The 19,802-nt window shown below is 37.1% G+C and overlaps 1 protein-coding gene across 1 annotated transcript in view; it reads right to left on the bottom strand.

Annotated features, from left to right (window-relative positions):
* PARD3B (par-3 family cell polarity regulator beta) overlaps positions 1 to 19,802 on the bottom strand; it is a 1,037,082-nt gene that overhangs the window by 478,115 nt on the left and 539,165 nt on the right. Inside the window, exons 5-7 of the mRNA XM_047773303.1 lie at positions 18,866 to 18,954; positions 6,893 to 6,979; positions 536 to 661 (exon numbers count right to left, since the gene is read on the bottom strand). Coding sequence (XP_047629259.1) covers positions 536 to 661; positions 6,893 to 6,979; positions 18,866 to 18,954 — 302 coding nt within the window. The remainder of the gene's footprint in view (positions 1 to 535; positions 662 to 6,892; positions 6,980 to 18,865; positions 18,955 to 19,802) is intronic.

Raw genomic sequence — 19,802 nt, 5'->3', positions numbered from 1 at the left:
CATAGTCAAATTGTTAGGCACACACTCCTATTCCCGTCACATTTTCCCATGCAGAGAAATGATTTCTTGAGGGAGAGTATTTTAATTTTTTTCCATTTGTTTCTATTATTCAGTGAATCCTCACAGACATCTCTCACAGATATTTAGTTTAAGGAAGACTGCTGACATCAAGTAAGTTAATTAATAAGCCGAACTAACTGTCTGTGAAAAGAGTCATTAAATACCAGTCTAACTGACCCATAACCCAAGGAAAACAAACCCCTCTATCGAAGCCCCAGAAAGACAGCAGCTAGGCAGGAGGCTTGCTCTGTTCTGCAGTTTGCCCTTCTCAGGCTGTTAGGGACATGTGCAGGCCACCTTCGAGTTGCAAAAACACAAGACACATTTGAAAATGGATGTTCTGGGGTCGGAGGGAACTGACCAGAAATTCTACCTTCATTTTTCTACATTTTTGATCATCATAAGTTCAGTGGTGACTGTACACATTCTAGGAATCAATAAAGTAAATGAAACAAAGGGAAAAAAAGAGGCTTACTGAGCAAAAGTTTTGTCTGTGAGGTCCACGTTGTTGATTTTCACAATACATTCATTTTCATGAAAGAGTCCCTCTCGCTTGGATCTGCTGTTTTCCTCAATGCCGCGAATGAAGAGCCCTAGAATCCTAAATGCAAAAATTTAGATAGCAATAGATTACTGAATAATAATAATCCACGAGTTGTTTCTCCACTTGTAACTGTCCAGACCTGAGTATTGATTTCTACTTATGAAACAAATGACGCTTTATATTCAGGCATCTTGTCTTATTATCCAAATCCTTAGTGAAAAACAAAATAACACCAAAAAACCCTGACATACACATGCGGCTCATTAAAGAGAACCACCCCCCCCCACAGACAAATACATATAAATACCAACCCAGAGCCCACTGATCTGCAATCCCGTTTCTCACGCTTGCAGTACACTCGGCAAAGGCTAGTGTAGCTCAGCAGAGTTGAGGACACAGAGCACAGAGTGGTTTGGAGAAGACACCCCAGAAATCCTGACTGTAATAAGTGAGTTGGTGATGGCACCACGGGGGCAACTTGATGTTTGACAATGGGAGAGGATTAGGTATTCACAGTAAATTATTTTTTGTTTGCTTTTCAGGGCCACACCTGTGGGCATATGGAAGTTCCCAGGCTAGGGGTCCAGTCAGAACTGGAGCTGCCGGCCTACACCACAGCCAGAGCAACGCCAGATCCGAGCCATGTCTGTGACCTACACCAGAGCTCACAGCAATGCCAGATCTCCGACCCACTAAGTGAGGCCGAGGATCAAACCCGCATCTTTATAGATACAAGTCAGGTTCATTACCACTGAGCCATGATGGGAACTCCTATTCACAGTAAATTTTTGCAGTCTTCCTGCCTATTCCAATAATATGCATTTCGAGACATGAACCTTTAACGTAGATCATATTACTCAATTCAGAAGGAAGCTCGGTCCCATTTGAATTGAGTGTGTGCTGAATGTTTTCTATGTGCGTGGGTTGCAGGAGAGTGAGCCAAGGCTGTGTGACCAGGACATCGGGTCACTACAGCCTTGGAGAAAAAGAGAAATTAAATACTGGAGATAGCAGTGATCCCAGGGTCTTCATAGAAAGATTTAGGAAGAAAGTGGAATGTCAACTGGATCAGAAGAATGAGTGGGATTTGGTTTGGAGGAAAGAGAGAAGGATAGTCACAAGCACAGTGAGGCAGGGACTTGGTGTGTCTGTGTAAGGAGCCTGGCAGGAGCTCGCATTGAATGGGGAACCAGGGCCACACAGAGGGGCCTTGGGCACCAGCTGGTGGACTTCTCTGATGAGGCTGCAGTAATACACATGCCACTCTCTGCTTCTCAATGAGACGGCGGCGGGACGAAGGCAGGGCTTTGAGAAAAGTGGTCTGAAATTTCAACCAGGAAGAGTCTGGATTCAGAGAGGATACCCTGAGGCTCCTGGGGCTTCGTGACAGTGGGTTAGAGTCAGGAAGGGTGGGGGTTGGAGAAAAAGAAAAGGAGAAGGCAAACTACAGCAGTAAGAAGAAAGCATTTGTGTGCACCTGCAAGCATGCACAGGTTTGCACCTATGACATATTGGTAGTATGTGATCTGAAAACTTAAAGAAATCAAACATGTTTATTTTAGTCATTTCTCATGGGAGGGGTTTCCCTCGTCCCTGCAGCAGGTCAGGGTCCCAGCTGTCTCACAATAAGACAGACAGACAGGTCCTCTAGGAGGAGTCTGCTGGGTGAGGAGAAACTGCCACCTCCTCTTCCCTCATCCTCTTGTTTTTCTACTCTGTTATCCTCTTTCACAGAGGGGCCTTTCATGCTGTTACGTAGCGCCTCTGCATTATGTCTCAAATCTAAACAAAACATGAGCACTTTTTATGTGTGCATAATAGGATCACCATGGCAAAGGGCAGTTCCTACTGAAAGCAGAGGAGAAAACCAGCTTCTGGGTGGAGCTGCTGCAAAGTGGGGCCTCTGTCTCCAGGGCCTCAGTTCATCTAATGCGCTCATGTCCTGTCCAGACGGCCAGCAGAGAGGTGTATGCAGGGCGATTTAGATCTCTACTTCAAAAAAAAAAAAAAAATGCAACTGAACACAGTATGCTGACTCAGGAAAGAGAAGAACAAATAGTCAAGCCACCTATTGTGGGGAAAGCTCAGGGTCATAGGCCAAGTGTGTGGTGAGGCTTCATTTCCTATTTCTAGTAGGTCAGTAAATTAATCACATTCGGTATGGAAGAGAATAAGGGCCAAAGCTACTATCTGATAAAGGATCTGAGATTTAAATTCATATTTTTAAGATACCGATTGATCCCACCTTAATCTCTTAACATAAAATTAAAATTTGAACTATATGACACGGCAAAGGAAAGGAAAGAGACATAGAATAAAATAGTGTTTCTCGCCTAAATTAAACAACTCTCTAACAGTTCACATGTTGGATTTCTGTTATGGTGGATTCACGATAACATGATCCATTAGGAGGCTTGCATGTGGTTATAAACTAGTTTATGTAAGCGATATTTTTTTAACAAGCATTCAAGTCTTCCTTTAATTTAATTCAGTAGATCATCAGTCATGTAATGTTACTCCCTAGGATTTAATTTCACATTTGGGGAGATGAATTAATTCTTTCAGGCCACTGGGTTGCAATTTAGCTGGCATATTACAGCTGGAATATGCTATGTGAACCTTACTGATCTAAATAACCTAACTTTCCATGAAAAATTTATTGACAGAATAAGCCCAACTGTAAAACCCATGTGTCAGAGGCAATTTTGGTAAAATGTAAAAGTGACTGATTTTATTAGTTTGGTCCCTGGCAACAAACCACTCTGGCTTTCTTTATTCTATGGAAGGGATGGGTTCCCTCTAGTTTGGTTTCATCCAGACCCCTATGAGGAGGCTCAGGAAAGCATTCCCCTTTCTCCTTGTTGCCCCAAACGGGTGGGCTGTGGTAGCTGTCTCCTTTGGGACCAAGACTCTCAGAAATTAAAAATTAATGCCGTTGAGGAATTATAGGCTGAGGTAAACCTTTTAATTTGCATAATGAGCAGTGATAAAAGGAGGCTGAAATCCACCACCCAGCAGAATAAGAGAGGTAACAATTGCTTCTTGCTCTTCTTTTTTTTTTTTTCATTTTTTATTTTCCCACTGTACAGCAAGGGGATCAAGTTATCCTTACATGTATACATTACAATTACATTTTTTTCCCCACCCTTTCTTGCTCTTCTAATAATCATTTAGGCACAAACCTACCCTTTGCTCACCATCTTCCTTCTTCCCACTGTGTCACACGGCCACTTACCTGCTCAGCATTTTTACCTAAACATCTCCTCTTCTCACATTTTGGGTCACTCTTCACCCTTTCCTTCCTTCCTCTGCCTCATATTCAGCTGTCTTTACTATGAATCAGGTATATTATGCTGTCTTCATTTACAACAAATAGATTTTCCTGCTTTTAAATTCTAAAATAAAACCCTATAGTCATCTTGAAAAAAAAAATGAATGAAATGAAGTTGTTTTTTACTTGCAGGGACTCTGAGTTTTATTTTTTCTTTGCATTTCAGTTTTTATTGTGCAAGCCAGTGGTCCTGCATACAAGCAGCATTCAGCACTCTACTGAATCCACTGGGGCCTTATCTAGTACAGCAGCCCACAGTGTTGTACGTGGGGTGTTCTGCATTTGATCAGGGATCTTATTCTACAACAGGTGTAGCTCTATCTTTCTAAAAGAAAAAAAAAAGCAACTAAGGAATTGAAGGCAAAGCCAATTACAGTAGTCTTAGTAAATAATTAAATGTAAATTCTAGTTGAAAATAATGACACAAACCAGTAAATGGAAGGAAATTAAGGACTGTCTCCCACTATGACCTAAACTCCCCCCACCCCTGTGTGTTCACACAGTGAGACCATATGGCATGATGAAATCAGACGCTTGTCTGACACGCTCTATATGCTGTTGCTTCTAGACACATGGGTTGAGTTAAGTGTGCTGTTTCAGCCTGGACTCATTACTTCTTAAGTTTTACTGGCTCATGTCTCCACTTGCATATTATTTTTTTAATGTTTTTTTAAATTCAATTTCCTTTCTATAATGCTAGTGGATAGCAAAAAACATATCTTACCAAGTTATGGAAGAGCTGACCATGAATGTATAAAAGTTCAGTTCTGAACCAGGCTTTTCTGTTTTAGCCAAAATAGAAATCATCTCGATAATTTACACATTTATATGTTGTATGTTTTACAAAGAACGTTCCCATTTTTCATGTCCTTTAATCCCCACAACCTTGATGTGAAGTATGTCTCCAGGAGAGGCAAGATTAGGGGACTCCTTGCTCCAGGTCTCAAAAGAGAACACTGAGATTCAAGTCCAATTGTTCCAAGTCCAAGTCTAATACTTTTTCTCCTTTTCTACAAGGTTCACGTTAGAAATCAGAACCAGGAAGGAACAGGAAGGAAATCAATACACTCTAGCGTGTTTTCCTCATTTGAAGTGAGAGACAGTGATTTCTGCTCCACGGGGTCAACTTGTTTTCCGAACTATTGAAAATGAAGTATGGTGACTGTCACGTTGTATATTTCTTCATGTTTTGAAAATTGGGATGATCTCGTGTCCTATTCCAGCTTCATTAAGCTAAAGGGCCTAGTAATTTAGCCACCCTGGTATTTCACAAAGCTCTATCAGTACACTTCTGCCAAAAGCCATTAGAATTTCTCGTGACAACTGGGTAAATACTCTCCCTGTCTATCAAAAACAACCTCAGCTTGTCCTGTGCCATAACCCATAACATTTATAAACACGCTTATTAACAGAGAGAGGAAATGAGACAATCGGAGCCCCTCGCTTTTCAGTTCATTTCTTTTTAGGGGACATTCATTCCAGCAAGAGCTTGGCATCAGATGTTATTTGCTAAAAAAGGTGATGACTTCGCAATTACAGGTAGCAGATGGCTACCTGCTGAAAATGATGCCAACCAAAATATCATGACTAAATCTGCTCTTCCTGCTCTATGGCAGGCCAAATCAGATAAATATTCAGAACCAGTAAATTAATACTATATAGCCTTTGGGAAATTTTTTGTTCTAGAAAGAGCAATGGAGTGAGGGCAAGTCAGGAGATCTGCATTTTGCATGACCTTGAGAAAAATCAACTGACTTTTCTCATCTTTGATCACCTAAGCTAAAATCAGATATTTTGCCTTTTCAATGATGCATTTAATTTAAGAAAATAAATTTAGGAGTTCCCGTCGTGGCTCAGTGGTTAACAAATCTGACTAGGAACCATGAGGTTGTGGGTTTGATCCCTGGCCTTGCTCAGTGGTTTAGGGATCTGGCGTTGCTGGGAGCTGTGGCATTGGCGGGTGCCTCCAGCTCCAATTCGACCCCTAGCCTGGGAAACTCCATATGCCGCGGGAGCAGCCCAAGAAATGGCAAGAAAAAGACCAAAATAAATAAATAAATAAATAAAAAGAAATTTAGCAAATTAATTAAAATCATGTCATATGGGTGAGAAATTGGTTTTCTTTATCTGACAGCCTCTGTCAGTATCAATCTAGTGCTAAAGTTAGTCATCCTATTGAAAAGTAACATAATATCTACTACTAGTTTTGTAAGGTTGCTATAATAGTACCAGAACAAACTCCTAGGCACACTTTTTTTTTTTTTTCCAGGAACACACTTTAATTTCAGTCAGTAAAACAAGTTTTACCAGTTGAGTAGACATGAATTTCATGAAATGACACAATCTAAATTGCCATTTACCAGTGTGGATTACATCTTTAAAATTTCAAAATAATGTGGTAAATTATTTTTAATTGATTACTTTTTATTTTAGAACAAATAAATAACATAAAGGCATTTTGCCACTATAGCTAAAATCATCAAAACATATTTAGCTTCTGATATAGCTACTAACAATGTTAGAACATTTATTATTCTAAGCTCTATAGTTCTAATACATGAGGAATATCAAGAAATATCAATTTGGAAATATATTTCACTTGTTTGTCTATTTTTGAATGTTAAAGCATTCAGCTGCAATATTTGTCAAAAATATGTTAACATCTTTTCCACCTTTTCTTTTTACTGTGTGCCACTGATAAGAATACTTTAAGAAAATACTTCTTAATTAATTGTAAATACAGAAACCATGATTTTTTTTCTTTTCCATCATATCCTAGAAATAAGTGATTTGATTTTGTTTCTAACCCTTAAGTGGCCAATAGAAGTGCATCTCGGAGGTGCCTATCTAAACAACAGAGATATACACTTAATCCTCTTCTGAACAATGTTTAGGAAAATGAGCTCAAGTCAAGTTTTTCATTAGCGTATGCTTCTGATATAAGGAAAACATCTTACCTTCCACTCAGAGATGAAAAGAAGGGCACTACATGTATTCCCAAGGGGCCTCCTTCTCCAGAAATCTCCACCGTTTTTGTCATGACACTGGGACAGGAAAAATAAAAATAAGAGCACAGATGAGTCTTTGCAAAAAAAAAAAAAAAAAAAACCACACACACACACAAAAACAGATATGGCACATTAAAAAGAAAAACAAAAAACTTGAGATTCTAACAACTACTGTAAATTCAGCAGCAGGGATAAAATCAAAGGAATACATGATTTGCTGGTATGTTCAGAAGATCCAGGAAATAAAATGTTTAAAAGACTATCTGATTTCTTATTTTTTCTCCTAAAAGAGGAACAAGTAGAAATGACTACCTACAAAAATAACTTCCTATTTAACTTAATCTGCATACATCAACACATTTAAAAGGATGTACACAAAAATGAAATTTCTCTCCATTGAGACACACTTGAGAATTACTGTATAGATGATAAAATACAGGGAATTAAGCATATCTATGCTTAAGCAGAAAGTAGGATTTTTTTTTCCCCAGAACAGAGGAAAATCAAATAAAATATGCATTTATTAGAAAAAGCACAGAATTACATTTTAAACAATTGTGAAGCCACAGTTGGTTATACATATGGGCATGTTCAAAGCATTATAAATCAAATCTTAAACTTGCCTTTCAATAAGGCATCAGTTGTATTCAGTAAAACAATTCCAAATTTTCACCTCCTATTTTTTTTTTTTTTAAGAGGTGGAAAAAGAAGTTACAAAGCCTGGAGAAAAGGTATTACAGAAAGAAATAGAAAGCCTGACCTGCCTAACCTACTTCAGATTAAGGAAAGGATGAGCTAGAAACATTAATGGATAGTGTGTATGACTGAAATATACAAGGCATTGGGAGCTTTGGAGGAATAGAAAGTGGAACTAACAAGTTTTTATAAAGATGAAAAATAATAACCGTGAACAATTATTGGCTCCTTTAATCCCAGAGAGAGAAAATAAAATTGCTGGGAGAAAAACGATAAAGTTGAAGCAAACATCCCCATTATGGAAATTATAGGCAGGTCTCTATTGTTTCCTATTTACATGAAAATGACCTGAAACTAGATGTCAAATTAAGAGCTACAGCTGCTACAAATGCTTTTCTGCTTCAAATTGAAAATGGGGAAATTTTGGCTCCTTGCTGGAAAGTTGAGAACAGCATTAAGAAAGCAAAATGCCTGATGAATTCACTCTGCGTGAAGTATTCCCTAAATTATCAGCAATCTAAAATAAATACATTAAATATATTTTCATCAGTGGATTAGGCTTCTTTTTAATGTGTTTTCATTGCAAACCTATTATCATTAAGGCCTGCCAAAAAGAGCAAGTCGGTTTCCAACATTGATGGCATATGATGGAATTTCAAAACTGTTAATAAATTTCAAATGAGTTTTGCTCAGATATTGCTGATATATTTAAAATTTGTCCAGTCAAGCAGGCTATATCAAGAGGCCTGGAATAAAAGTTAGAAACAAAATAAATCGAGAGTGCTAATATCATAGGATAAAAGATTCTTCTCTATACTTTCCATGTGAGCATAAAGACATTATATGAATACATGCATATGAAATACTATATATAGGTATGCATTATAAGTCCTGAATATAAAATATCTGATGGGAAGAGAAAGCTGTGTAGGTTTTAGTGGACCTCAAAGCAATCATTTTTATATAATAACAGATTTATAGTGGATTCATAGTTATTTGAGGAAGACAAAACCTGAGGTATTTACATTCCAAGGTTACAATATGGTTTTAAAGACTTTTAAAAACAGAGACTAAAATCTTGTTTAATCATTGAAACTTTATTATCTCACTTTATAATGTATTTTTATAGTTTTTCACATAGAACATAACACAAATCTTCCCTAATAAATGTATTAAATATCCACATGCTGATAGCATTCATGTGTATCATACAGAGGCTTTTGGAAATATGTGTTTAGTATAAACTACAAGATTTCAGCCTAAACATTTTTAGGATGGCTTTATGGATTCTTTTTTCTAGTTTGCAAAGATTTCTTTACCCCATTCAAAAGCTCTACTGCACAGCATCATAAAATTTACATATCATACTAATATCTACTCTTCAGTATTCAACAATCTTGTATTTTTACATTCCCTTAATAAAGTAAATCTTATAACTTGTTAAAGTTATCAGTCTCGTTTTAAAACACTAAAACTTTTGGGGGGACGCAATATTAAGGTTTGTTTCAACTTTATATTAAGATTACCTTTTTCAGTATTTCAGAATAAACTTTTATGCTATCTTTATACATGGTAGTCACAATTTTAGGGCCAGAGTGATATTTGACAGATGTTAAATTACTATAACAAAAATGTCATTATCCCAGGAAGAAAAAGGATAAAAGACTTTCAATTTTGTTGATTGTAATATGCAGGCAGTTGGAGAATTAGATCTATTTAATATAGACAGTAATTACAAGTTTTATACACACTATGTTTTACCATGCTCTTTATAAACTATTATCCATTACTTGTTCCGAGATGGAAAGAAAAGCTTTTGAAAAAAGGAAGCCTCGTAGACCAGTCCATATTTTATAAAAAAACACTCAGTGTTATATATACTTGATGGAGTTCTATAGAAATCTCTGTATATACACCCTCTTGGAAGATAAACACAGAAAGTAGGGCTAGACACAATTACTTGAATACACATCTCATAAAATGAGATTTTAGTAAGATGTGAAAATATGCTATTGATGCTATTTGTTTAGGCAAACTGCAGAGTGAAGTTCAAGGACCACTGAGCAGGGTATGCACACATTTACTTAGGTTTAGGAGGTGGACTGAGAATGGAAAATATAGAGAATGAGGTGAGCAGCAGAAAGAAAAAGTGATTGGCAGCTCCTGGTGAAACACAGACAAAAAAAATGAACTGTGGGACAAAGGAAAAATATTTCAGTTACACAAAGAATAGTTGGAAGATTTCATTAAGCTCAAAATACCTAACTCTGCAACTTTCTAAGACACACTTACACAAAAGCAGATCGTCACAAAGTATTAGGTCCAATAGTATTAAGCAAGCTACATGTTCTAAGGTCAAATTGACAAAACTGATGCTAATAATCACGGGAACCATGTATGTGCAACTGGGTCCCCATGCTGTATGGGGGGAAAAAAAAGTGTGTTGGGGGAAATAGCAATAAAAAATAAATTAAAAAAAAAATCACTGGAACCAGCTGCCAATCTGAGTTTAGGACAAAACTATGGGTGAAAGTACAGAGTTAGTGGTTTAAAATGAGCCTGTTGTGAATGGCTATGGCAAGAACTAGATCGAAAGTGCTCCATTTGCTTCCTTTCAGAAGAAAGACATGACACTTGAGGGAGGAAAACACAATAGAAGCTGCAGAGAGACGGTTGTAGGTCATATTTATCCACACAAGGCATAGGCACGGCATCTTTAAAATCAGTCAGCCCAGTGATATGCCACTTGTGTAGGGGAAGGAAGAGACAAGACTGAGGGCAGGGATGGGGAGATGCTCTGTTGCAGAAGAGAAATCATGATCAACTTAGAAAGTGTATCCTGGGAGTTCCGGTCATGGTGCAGTGGCTAACGAATCTGACTAGGAACCATGAGGTTGCAGGTTTGATCCCTTGCCTTGCTCAGTGGATTGGGGATCCAGCATTGCCATGAGCTGTGGTGTAGGTTGCAGACGTGGCTTGGATCCCGGGTTGCTGTGGCTCTGGTGAAGGCCGGCCCCTGTAGCTCCGATTAGACCCCTAGCCTGGGAACCTCCATATGCCGAGGGAAGCAGCCCTAGAAAAGGCAAAAAAAAAAAAAAAAAAAAAAAAAGAAAAAGAAAAAGAAAGTATCCTGATGGGGCTTTGAGTCAGGTGTCTGAGGAAATCATTTAAAGTAAGACCAAAAGTATTGGCTTCCTCCTTTAGGCAATGAGGAAATTAAGATATGTTCCTAACAGCATCGTTGGTTTTAAAGAAAAAAATAGAGAACCGTATTTATAAACATTATACACACAGTATCTAGCATATGCGAAGGGCTCAATGATATCAGCTATTAGTGTGATTATTAGAGCTTTCTGAGGGAACAAATAAGCTTATGGATTAAAAGGGAATAATCTATTTCAACCTTTCTATTTTTTAATTTTTCTCAACTTATTTCCTCAGTAAGAGTTTTGATTTTTTTTTTAATCTTTAAACACTGTAGAATTGAGGAACATGTTTCTCTTTATAATTAGAGTGCTGATAGGACAATGGGTTGTAATAAGTGAAGGGAGTTACTGGCTCGTGTTCTTTGGGGATGGATGTCCAGCACTGTCATTGACAGTGATGTGAGAGATGGGTCACAAGGAGAAACCTCTAAGAAGAGCTTGAGGATGACACTGCAGTCTACTTGATGGTGGAATGTCTTGTTGATGTGAATATACTGAGTAAAAAAATCTAATAAAGAATCTGTTGTTGAAGGTGGAGGAATTCACTTAATGCACTTGAGTTCAACAAGTATTAATTGAGTGGTTTCCACTGAAGAAGCTCTGCAAGGAAAAAACAAAGTCTAAGGCTTGAGGACTTCCTAACCTAGGGGGCAGATTAGGACAGGTTATTAAAAAAAATACAAAGTAGCAGAAAAGTAGTAGTAAACGCAGTACATTCTCAATGCATTTCAGCTATTGGGGGAGGGGGCAGCTGTGTGTTAATCGTCTTCTGGGCATTATAACAGGCACTCACATCAAATGTACAAACATATCACTTCCATTTTACAGAGAAGTAGACTGATGCTTAGGTTAAATAATCTGTCTAACATCACACTATTTATATAAAATAAAGTCAGTACTCAAATTGAAACGGACTGCTTTTCAGAGCAGTCGTTTTCTTTTTTTTTTTTTAAAGTTGTATTGAAGTATAGTTGATTTACAATGTTGTGATAATTTCTTCCAAACAACAAAGTAATTCAGTTATACATATATACACGTCCATTCTTTTTCAGATTCTTTTCCCTTAGAGATTCACAGACTATCGGGTAGAGTTCCCTGTGCTATACAGAAGGTGTCTGTTGGCCAGTCATTCCATATACCACAGTGTGCATATGTCAATCCCAAACCTTCAGCAGTCCCTCCCCATACCTGTCCCCTTTAGTAACCATAAGTTTGTTTTCAAAGTCTATGGGTCTGTTTCTTTTCTGAAAATAAGTTCATTTGTATCCTTTTTTTTTTTCAGATTCCACATATAAGCAATATCACATGATATTTGCCTTTCTCCAACTTACATCACTTAGTATGATACTCTCTAGTTGCATCCATGTTGCTGCAAATAATATTATTTCATTCTTTTTTATGGCTGAGTAATATTCCATTGTATATATGTACCACATCTTATTCATATAGTTCTCTGTTGGTGGAGGACTTCCTTGTTAGGTTTCTTCCATGCTTTGGCTATTGTAAATAGTGCTGCAATGAACACTGGGATGTGTGTATCTTTTTGAATTATGGTTTTCTCTGGATGGATGTCTAGGATTAGGATTGGTGGATCATATGGAAGTTTTATTTTTAGTTTTTTGAGGAACCTCCATACTGTTTTCCACAGTGGTTATACCAAGTTACACTGCCACTAACAGTGTAGAAGGGCTTCCTTTTCTCCATACCCTCACAAGCATTTATTGTTTGTAGACTTTTTCATTGTGGCCATTTTGACTGGTAGTAGTTTTGATTTGCATTTCTCTAATAATAGAAATGTTGATCATATTTTCATTTTTTTTTTTTTGCCATCTGTATGTCTTCTTTGGAGAAATGTCTATTTAGATCTTCTGCCCATTTTTTTGATTGGGTTGTATGTTTTTTTGGGGGGGGATACTGAGCTGCATGGGTTGTATATTTTGGAGATTAATCCCTTGTCAGTTGCTTCATTTGCAAATATTTTCTCCCATTATATGGGTTATCTTTTTGTTATACTTATGGTTTCCTTTGCCTTTGCAAAACTTTTAAGTTTAGGTCCTATTTGTTTATTTTTATTTTTATTACTCTAGGAGGTGGATATGAGAATACATTGCTGTGGCTTATGTCAGAGAGTGTTCATCCTATGTTTTCTTCTAAGAGTTTTATAGTATACAGTCTTATATTTTGGGCTTTAATCCATTTTGAGTTTATTTTTGTATATGATATTAGAGAGTGCTGTAATTTAATTCTTTTACATGTAGCTGTCCAGTTTTCCCAGCACCACTTATTGAAGAGACTGTATTTCCTCCATTGTATATTCTTGCCTCCTAAGTAGTAGATTAGTTGACCACAGGTGTGCAGGTTTATTTCTGAGCTTTCTATCCTGTTCTATTGATCTATATTTCTGTTTCTGTGCCAATACCATACTCTTTTGATGACTGTAGCTTTGTAGTACAGTTGAAGTCAGGGAGCCTGATTCCTCCAGCTCCATTTTTTCCCCTCAGGATTGCTTTAGCTACTCAGGGTCTTTCTGTTTTCATACAAATTTAAAAAATCTTTATTCTAATTCTGTGAAAAATGCCATTGGTAATTTAATAGGGATTACACTGAATCTGCGGATTGCCTTGGGCAGTATATTTATTTTTACAATATTGATTCTTACAATCCAAGTACTAGCAAACTGAATCCAGGAATACACTGAAAGGATCATACACCATGATCAAGTGGGATTTATCCCAGGGATGCAAGGATTTTTCAATATCCACAAATCAATCAGTGTGATGCACCACATTAATAAACTGAGGAATAAAAACCATATGATCATTTCAATAGATGTGGAAAAAGCTTTTGAGAAAGGCCAGTTTTTGACAAAACCCTCCAGAAAGTGGTCATAGAGGGAACCTATCTCAACACAGTAAAGACCATATATGACAAACCCATAGCTAACATCATTCTTAATGGTGAAAAGCTGAAAGAATTTCTGCTAAGATCAGGGACAAGACAAGGACGTCCACTCCCTCTGCTTTTATACAATGTAGTTTTGGAAGTGCTAGCAGAGAAGCAAAAGAAATTAAATTAATTCAAATTGGAAAAGAAGAGTAAAACTGTCACTGTTTGCAGATGACATGGTACTACATGTAGAAAATCCTAAAGATCCTATCAGAAAACTACTAGAACTCATGAATGAATTTGGTAAAGTTTCAGGAAACAAAATTAACACACAGAGATCTCTCACATTTCTATACACTAACAATGAAAGAGCAGATAGAGAAATTAAGGAAATGATCCCATTGACCATCACAGTGAAAACAATGAAATATCCAGGAATAAACCTCCATAAAAGGGCAAAAGATCTGTACTCTGAAAACTATAAGACACTGATGAAAGGAATCAATGATAACTCAGAGCAGTAGTTTTCAACCACTTTGACATGTGAGTTTCAAAGCAGAGGTAGCTTTCTGATGAGGTTCAGAGGAAGAGGGCACAGGATCAAGAAGGGAAGCTGGAAGAAGGAAAGTTTTCTCAAAGGAGGTAGAATTTTAGGTGGAATGGTGAATGGCAAGTGGATCTTCAATCAGAAAAGCTGGAGAGGGGGCAGAGAGCTTGTACACAGGAGAGAAAACTGTTTGTGCTCAGAGACTGAACCAGGATGGTTTGTAGATACATCGATGGGCAGTGATATTACAGGAAGAAGGAAGAGATGGGAGGAGAAGGGAAGATAATGAGGAGATAAGGTTGAACCATCAGCTTGAGATCAAATCTCAGTGCGACAGGTCAAGTTCCACACTGAAAAAAAAAAAATCATGCTTAATTCTGTGGTGGACTCACTATAGGTTTCAGAACTGAGGAACACTGTGATCAATGCTGTGATTTAGAAACATGTCACCTGGCAGGGACATGTGGGTTCAACTAGAAGAGGGAAAGACAAGGGAGAAATTGGTACTTGAGATAGGAATTGTAAATTATTGCCATAATGCAGCTGAGAGGTAAGAGGGCTTGAACAATGATTACAGAAATAAAACATGAAAACATGGGGAAGGAGTCAAGGTATTTTGAGATGGACTCTGTCAATAATTTGCCAAATGAATTGATATCAGAGGCAAAGGAGAAGATAGGATAAAATGTGATGACAGTTTTCAGCATGCGAAAAGGGGCAAATCTGGAATAAGGTAAGGTTAAGAATGAGGCAGACACTAGGAATGAAGCGGTCTTTTGCGTATACTACTTGCTATTTTTAAAGAGACGCTTTTTCTATTCCATCACTTTCAACTTATATGTGTCTTTTGCCCCCAAATGAGTCTCTTGTAGGAAGCATTTTGTTTTTTTAAACATGTCTGCCATTCTATGTATTTTGATTGGAGCATCTAGTCAATTGACATTTAAGGTAATTGTTGATAAATATGTATTTACTGCCATTTTAAACCTTGCTTTCCAGTTGATTCTGTTTCTCCTTTTTTCCTTTCTTTTTTTGGTTGGATGATTTCCTTTTACTTTATGCTCGTGTCCTCTTGTTTTTAGTTTTTGTGAATGTATTGTTTAGTTTTCATTTGTGGTTACCCTGTTTTTCCAAGCAGGTTAAACCCTTCTCACATTTGTTGGCTTTAGCCTGATAGTCATATGGGCTCGAACACATTCTAAAAAAAAAAAAGAAAGAGTCCAGATTTTCTTACTTTCCTTCCCCACATTTTACGATTTTGATGTCCATTTTTATATCTTCATGTTTATTCTTCTGCTGTTCCTTGTGTTTATCATGACATTTACAAATAAGTTTTTTTTTTCCTTTTAGATTTTATACTGGCTTATTTAAGTGATCACTTTCCAATAAAGAGAAGCTTAAAGTGTAATTTCATTTTTTAAAAAAAGAAACACCCCCCAAAGACCTCTTGCTTCATTGTCATCTTAAGATCAAATAAACTAAGTGTACTTCATAAGAGATACTATAAGACTATTTGGAGAACTCCCCCTAAATGTTATTTTTCTTTAAATAGGAACATTTGTGTTAATAATGGGTAAGCCATTACCAGCTACACTTATAATTTATGAAGCACTGTGTTTTAGCCATTCAGTCATTCACTCAACAAATGTGCTACTATTATGTTCCAAGACCTGTACTAGGTGTTAGGAATCTCTTGGAGAATTCAGAGTCTTGTTTGGGAGAATGACAGTCACAGTAAAGTGTAGCATGTGTAATAATGATAATTACAATAGCAATTAATGTTTCATTTAGTATGGTGCTAGTTCAATGGCCCATTTTCCATAAGGGAAAAAACATTTTAAAGAGGTTTACTAATTAGTCCAAGGTTACATAAGTAATGTTTAACCTTAAGACTTAAATAAACTAAAAGTTTAGAAACTATGAGATGGTTTGATAAATGCTGTGGATTAAAATTTTTTTATCTAGTGATGATATATGAGCTGAATTAAAATAAGGAGAGATGGATACTCAAGAGAAGAATTAGACTATTATAGTCTGAGAGGTAACAAAGGCTTGAGCAATAACTGGGAATTAGATTTAATTAATGGGATTAAAACATAAGAACAGATTTAAGACATTTTGAGATGGACTCTACAGTAATTTACTTAGCCATCCACGTGGAAGTAAGTCCAAAGTCCACTGCTTGAGCCAAGCTCTGTGGAGTATCAGGCTCTTCTTGCCCCAGGAAAAAACAGATCACGTAACTCAGCTGTAAGGGACCCCCTAATTTCCTTCAGTTATTTCTCTCTCATCCCACACCAGCTATAACAAATGTCCTCTCTTAAAATTTAATCTCTACACTTCCCCATCAAACCACCCCCAACTTCACATTCCAAGCTATTAAAAACCTTCTCATGCCCAAAAGAGAGCCTATAAGAAAATGAGTTTCCAATCATTCTACTTGCTCAACTTGGCCTCAAACTAATTCCAGATAATTTCGAAGTTTCTAGTCCTGGTTATGCAGCACGACACAAAACACTAAGGAATCCGAGAAGATATACACAAGTGACAATGGAGTCCAAGGATTTGGAGATAAGAGTGGTGGATATAGGCCATGAGGGTAAGGATTTCATCCCTGGCCTCATTCAATGGGTTAGGGATCTGGCATTGCTGCAAGCTACAGCATAGGTCGCAGATGTTGCTACAGTCTGGTGTTGCTGTGCTGTGGTATAGGCCTGCAGCTGCAGCTGCAATTTGACCCATAGCCCAGGAACTTCCATATGCTGCCAGGATAGCCATAAATAGAAAAAAAGGAAAAAGAAAAAAACAATGTTGGATATGGATTGGGTTTCTAGAAGTTAATCACTTTCAATCTCAACTCAGCCTGTTAAAGGTGACAATAAAACTCATGCAAAAATCTGTTTTTGGTAATCAAATTACATAGACACACAAATGTATTTTAATGAAATAATATCATATTTTTAAAATTCCTATACTCCATTTTTCTAAATTCCTTGTATCTGGAGAAAGCTTAGCCAATTTGTTCAGGCAGCCATAAATCAAACAGTTATTTACTCTATAACAGCTATCTACATAATACTCAGCCAAGATGTTAGCAAACTTTCCAAACAGCTAACATTAAAAAAAATAAAATTAAAGGCAAACAGAATAAGAGTATTACATTCATTATGTCTACCTCCAAAAACAATCTTATCAAGCTTCTAAAGACAGTGCCCAAGAGATTTTCTGCACCAAATTTTTAATATTGTACAGCTCATTAATCAAAGAAATAATCTAAATAAAGAGTGACTATGTCATATGGCCATAAATCATAACTTGAGGAAAACCCACACAGTAGAGCAGTGTGATAAAAGATGATCACTTTTTAAATTTTTTTTTCTTTTTAGGGCTGCACTCACAGCATATGGAAGTTCCCAGGCTGGGGGCTGAATCAGAGGTACAGCTGCCGGCCTACACCACAGCCACAGCAATAGGGGATCCAAGGCATGTCTGTGATCTACACCACAGTTCACGGCAACACTGGATCCTTAACCCACTGAGTGAGGCCAGGGATGGAACCCACATCTTCATGGATACTAGTCAGATTAGTTTCTGCTGAGATACGATGGGAACTCCCTGATCACTAATTTTTTTTTTTAAAGCTTATTCCATGTAACATGCTTGGTACCTATCAGTCACTGGACTAAATGAAAGGAGTATGTTGACTCTGAATGAATGGGATGACCGTCAACCTCAGAAGGATCACCTTAGAGTGCTGAAGCTGACAGTCTAGTAAATATAAACTTACATATACAAAATGTGAAGCAATTTTAAAAATGATGATGATGATGACAGAGAATGATGATAACAATAAAAGTGGTAGCAACAGCAACAGGGCTTACTCTCTGACTCAGGCACTGCTGAAAATGCTTTAGGTATGTCAGCTAATTTTGTCTTCATACCAACCCTTTGAAGAAGGTTTTAATACTATTTCCATTTTACAGACTAGAAACTCAGGCAGAGACTGATGAGCAACGTCCCTAAACTCCTGGACTTAATAAGCAGCAGAGCTGGATTTGAACCCAGGCCGCAGCTCAGAATGAACTAGAAATGAGTGCAAAAGGAAGCACAGGTTAACATGAGTGTGACTGACTTTATACAATGAGTTACACTAAAAACATGAAAAATTCTGGTTGATAGGCTAGATTCATTTTATGTACATAAAATAAAATATTGCAAGATCATTAAAAAAAACAGTACAAAGTAATATTCAAAGAGCTAACGTCAAAGTAAAATACAATCACGATGAACTGAAATGTTCACTTTAAACTGTTGTTCAAAGAGAAGAAAAAAGCAATTAAAAAATCCAGGTTTCAGAAGAGGTGGAAGGAATGGGGCTCATTTTGATATATATTTGTCAGGAAGTTCTTCAATCGCATAAAGAAAATGAGAGAAAAACAGTAATTTAGCAGTTAATTTTGGAATTAGGTTTCCCTCCAGTATTCTACTTATCTTGATCTTTGCTACACAATAAAAACAACCATAAACCAGAAAAACAAACAAACATTAAACTGAAATAAAATATCCTTAGTCACATAAAGAGAATACCTCAATGCATCCATAGTTTTCAGCGATGTCAGTAGTTCTGTCTGCACACCATTCATAACTTCTCCATCTTCTAATTCCTGTGTGGAATTCTGTAGTGAAACAAACCCATAAGCATTCAGATGCCATGCATACAGAATTGAAAATTTGAATAAAATGTCTCAACAGGAGAGAGTAAATGGTTTTTTCTGGATATATGCAGTGTGCTCCAATTTCTTTGAAGACTAGAAACAGGTGTTAATCTTTTTACTGCTTTCAATGTTCTTTTCCTTCACTTTAGGTTTCTGAAATACTCAGATGGGCCATTTACACAAGGCAATATGTTAAGAGTTTTGGAAGACTTCATTTAACTTCCTGCTACTCAACCATAAGCTTCTGGGACTGGTTCAAATCAGCAAGGAAAAGGGATACCAAAGGGGCAGTGTCCTTGATGGGTGGTGATGTATCGGCTTTAATGCACTGCACTAAGTTGCACCCCCCAATCCACTCCCTAATACTAAAAATATAATGAAAACAAAACCCATGCAAAAAAAAAAAAAAGTATTGCCTTTCAAGATCACTTCTGTCAAAAGTGTAGCAAGAATAGGGCAGAAAAAGAAATCTGAGTTCTTATTTTGCCTTAAGATTTTCATTGTGAGGATGATCTTCAGCAAAGAGGAACTAAAATTAACCACGTCATTTCTAAAATGGTAAACACTCTTCCACTACAGAGAAGTAAGAGGGTGAGAGAGGTCTGACACCCCAGGACAGTGGCAGAGTTGAGTTGGGTGTTACTCAGAAGAGAGAATGGATTCTAGAAAGCCGGTCTGATTTAGATTCTCATTTATGTAAGATATTAGTCCTCTCTTTGGCTTTGGAACTGGACATTAACAGAGTAATTCTGCAGATATACTGCTCTTCAGAAGAGTTATGGACTCAGGTTTCACTGAAACAACAGACC

Source organism: Phacochoerus africanus, chromosome 3, assembly GCF_016906955.1.
Source record: "Phacochoerus africanus isolate WHEZ1 chromosome 3, ROS_Pafr_v1, whole genome shotgun sequence".
NCBI classification, from domain to species: domain Eukaryota; kingdom Metazoa; phylum Chordata; class Mammalia; order Artiodactyla; family Suidae; genus Phacochoerus; species Phacochoerus africanus.
Note: the sequence above shows the minus strand (reverse complement) of the source record. Positions and strands in the feature narration are given on the sequence as shown.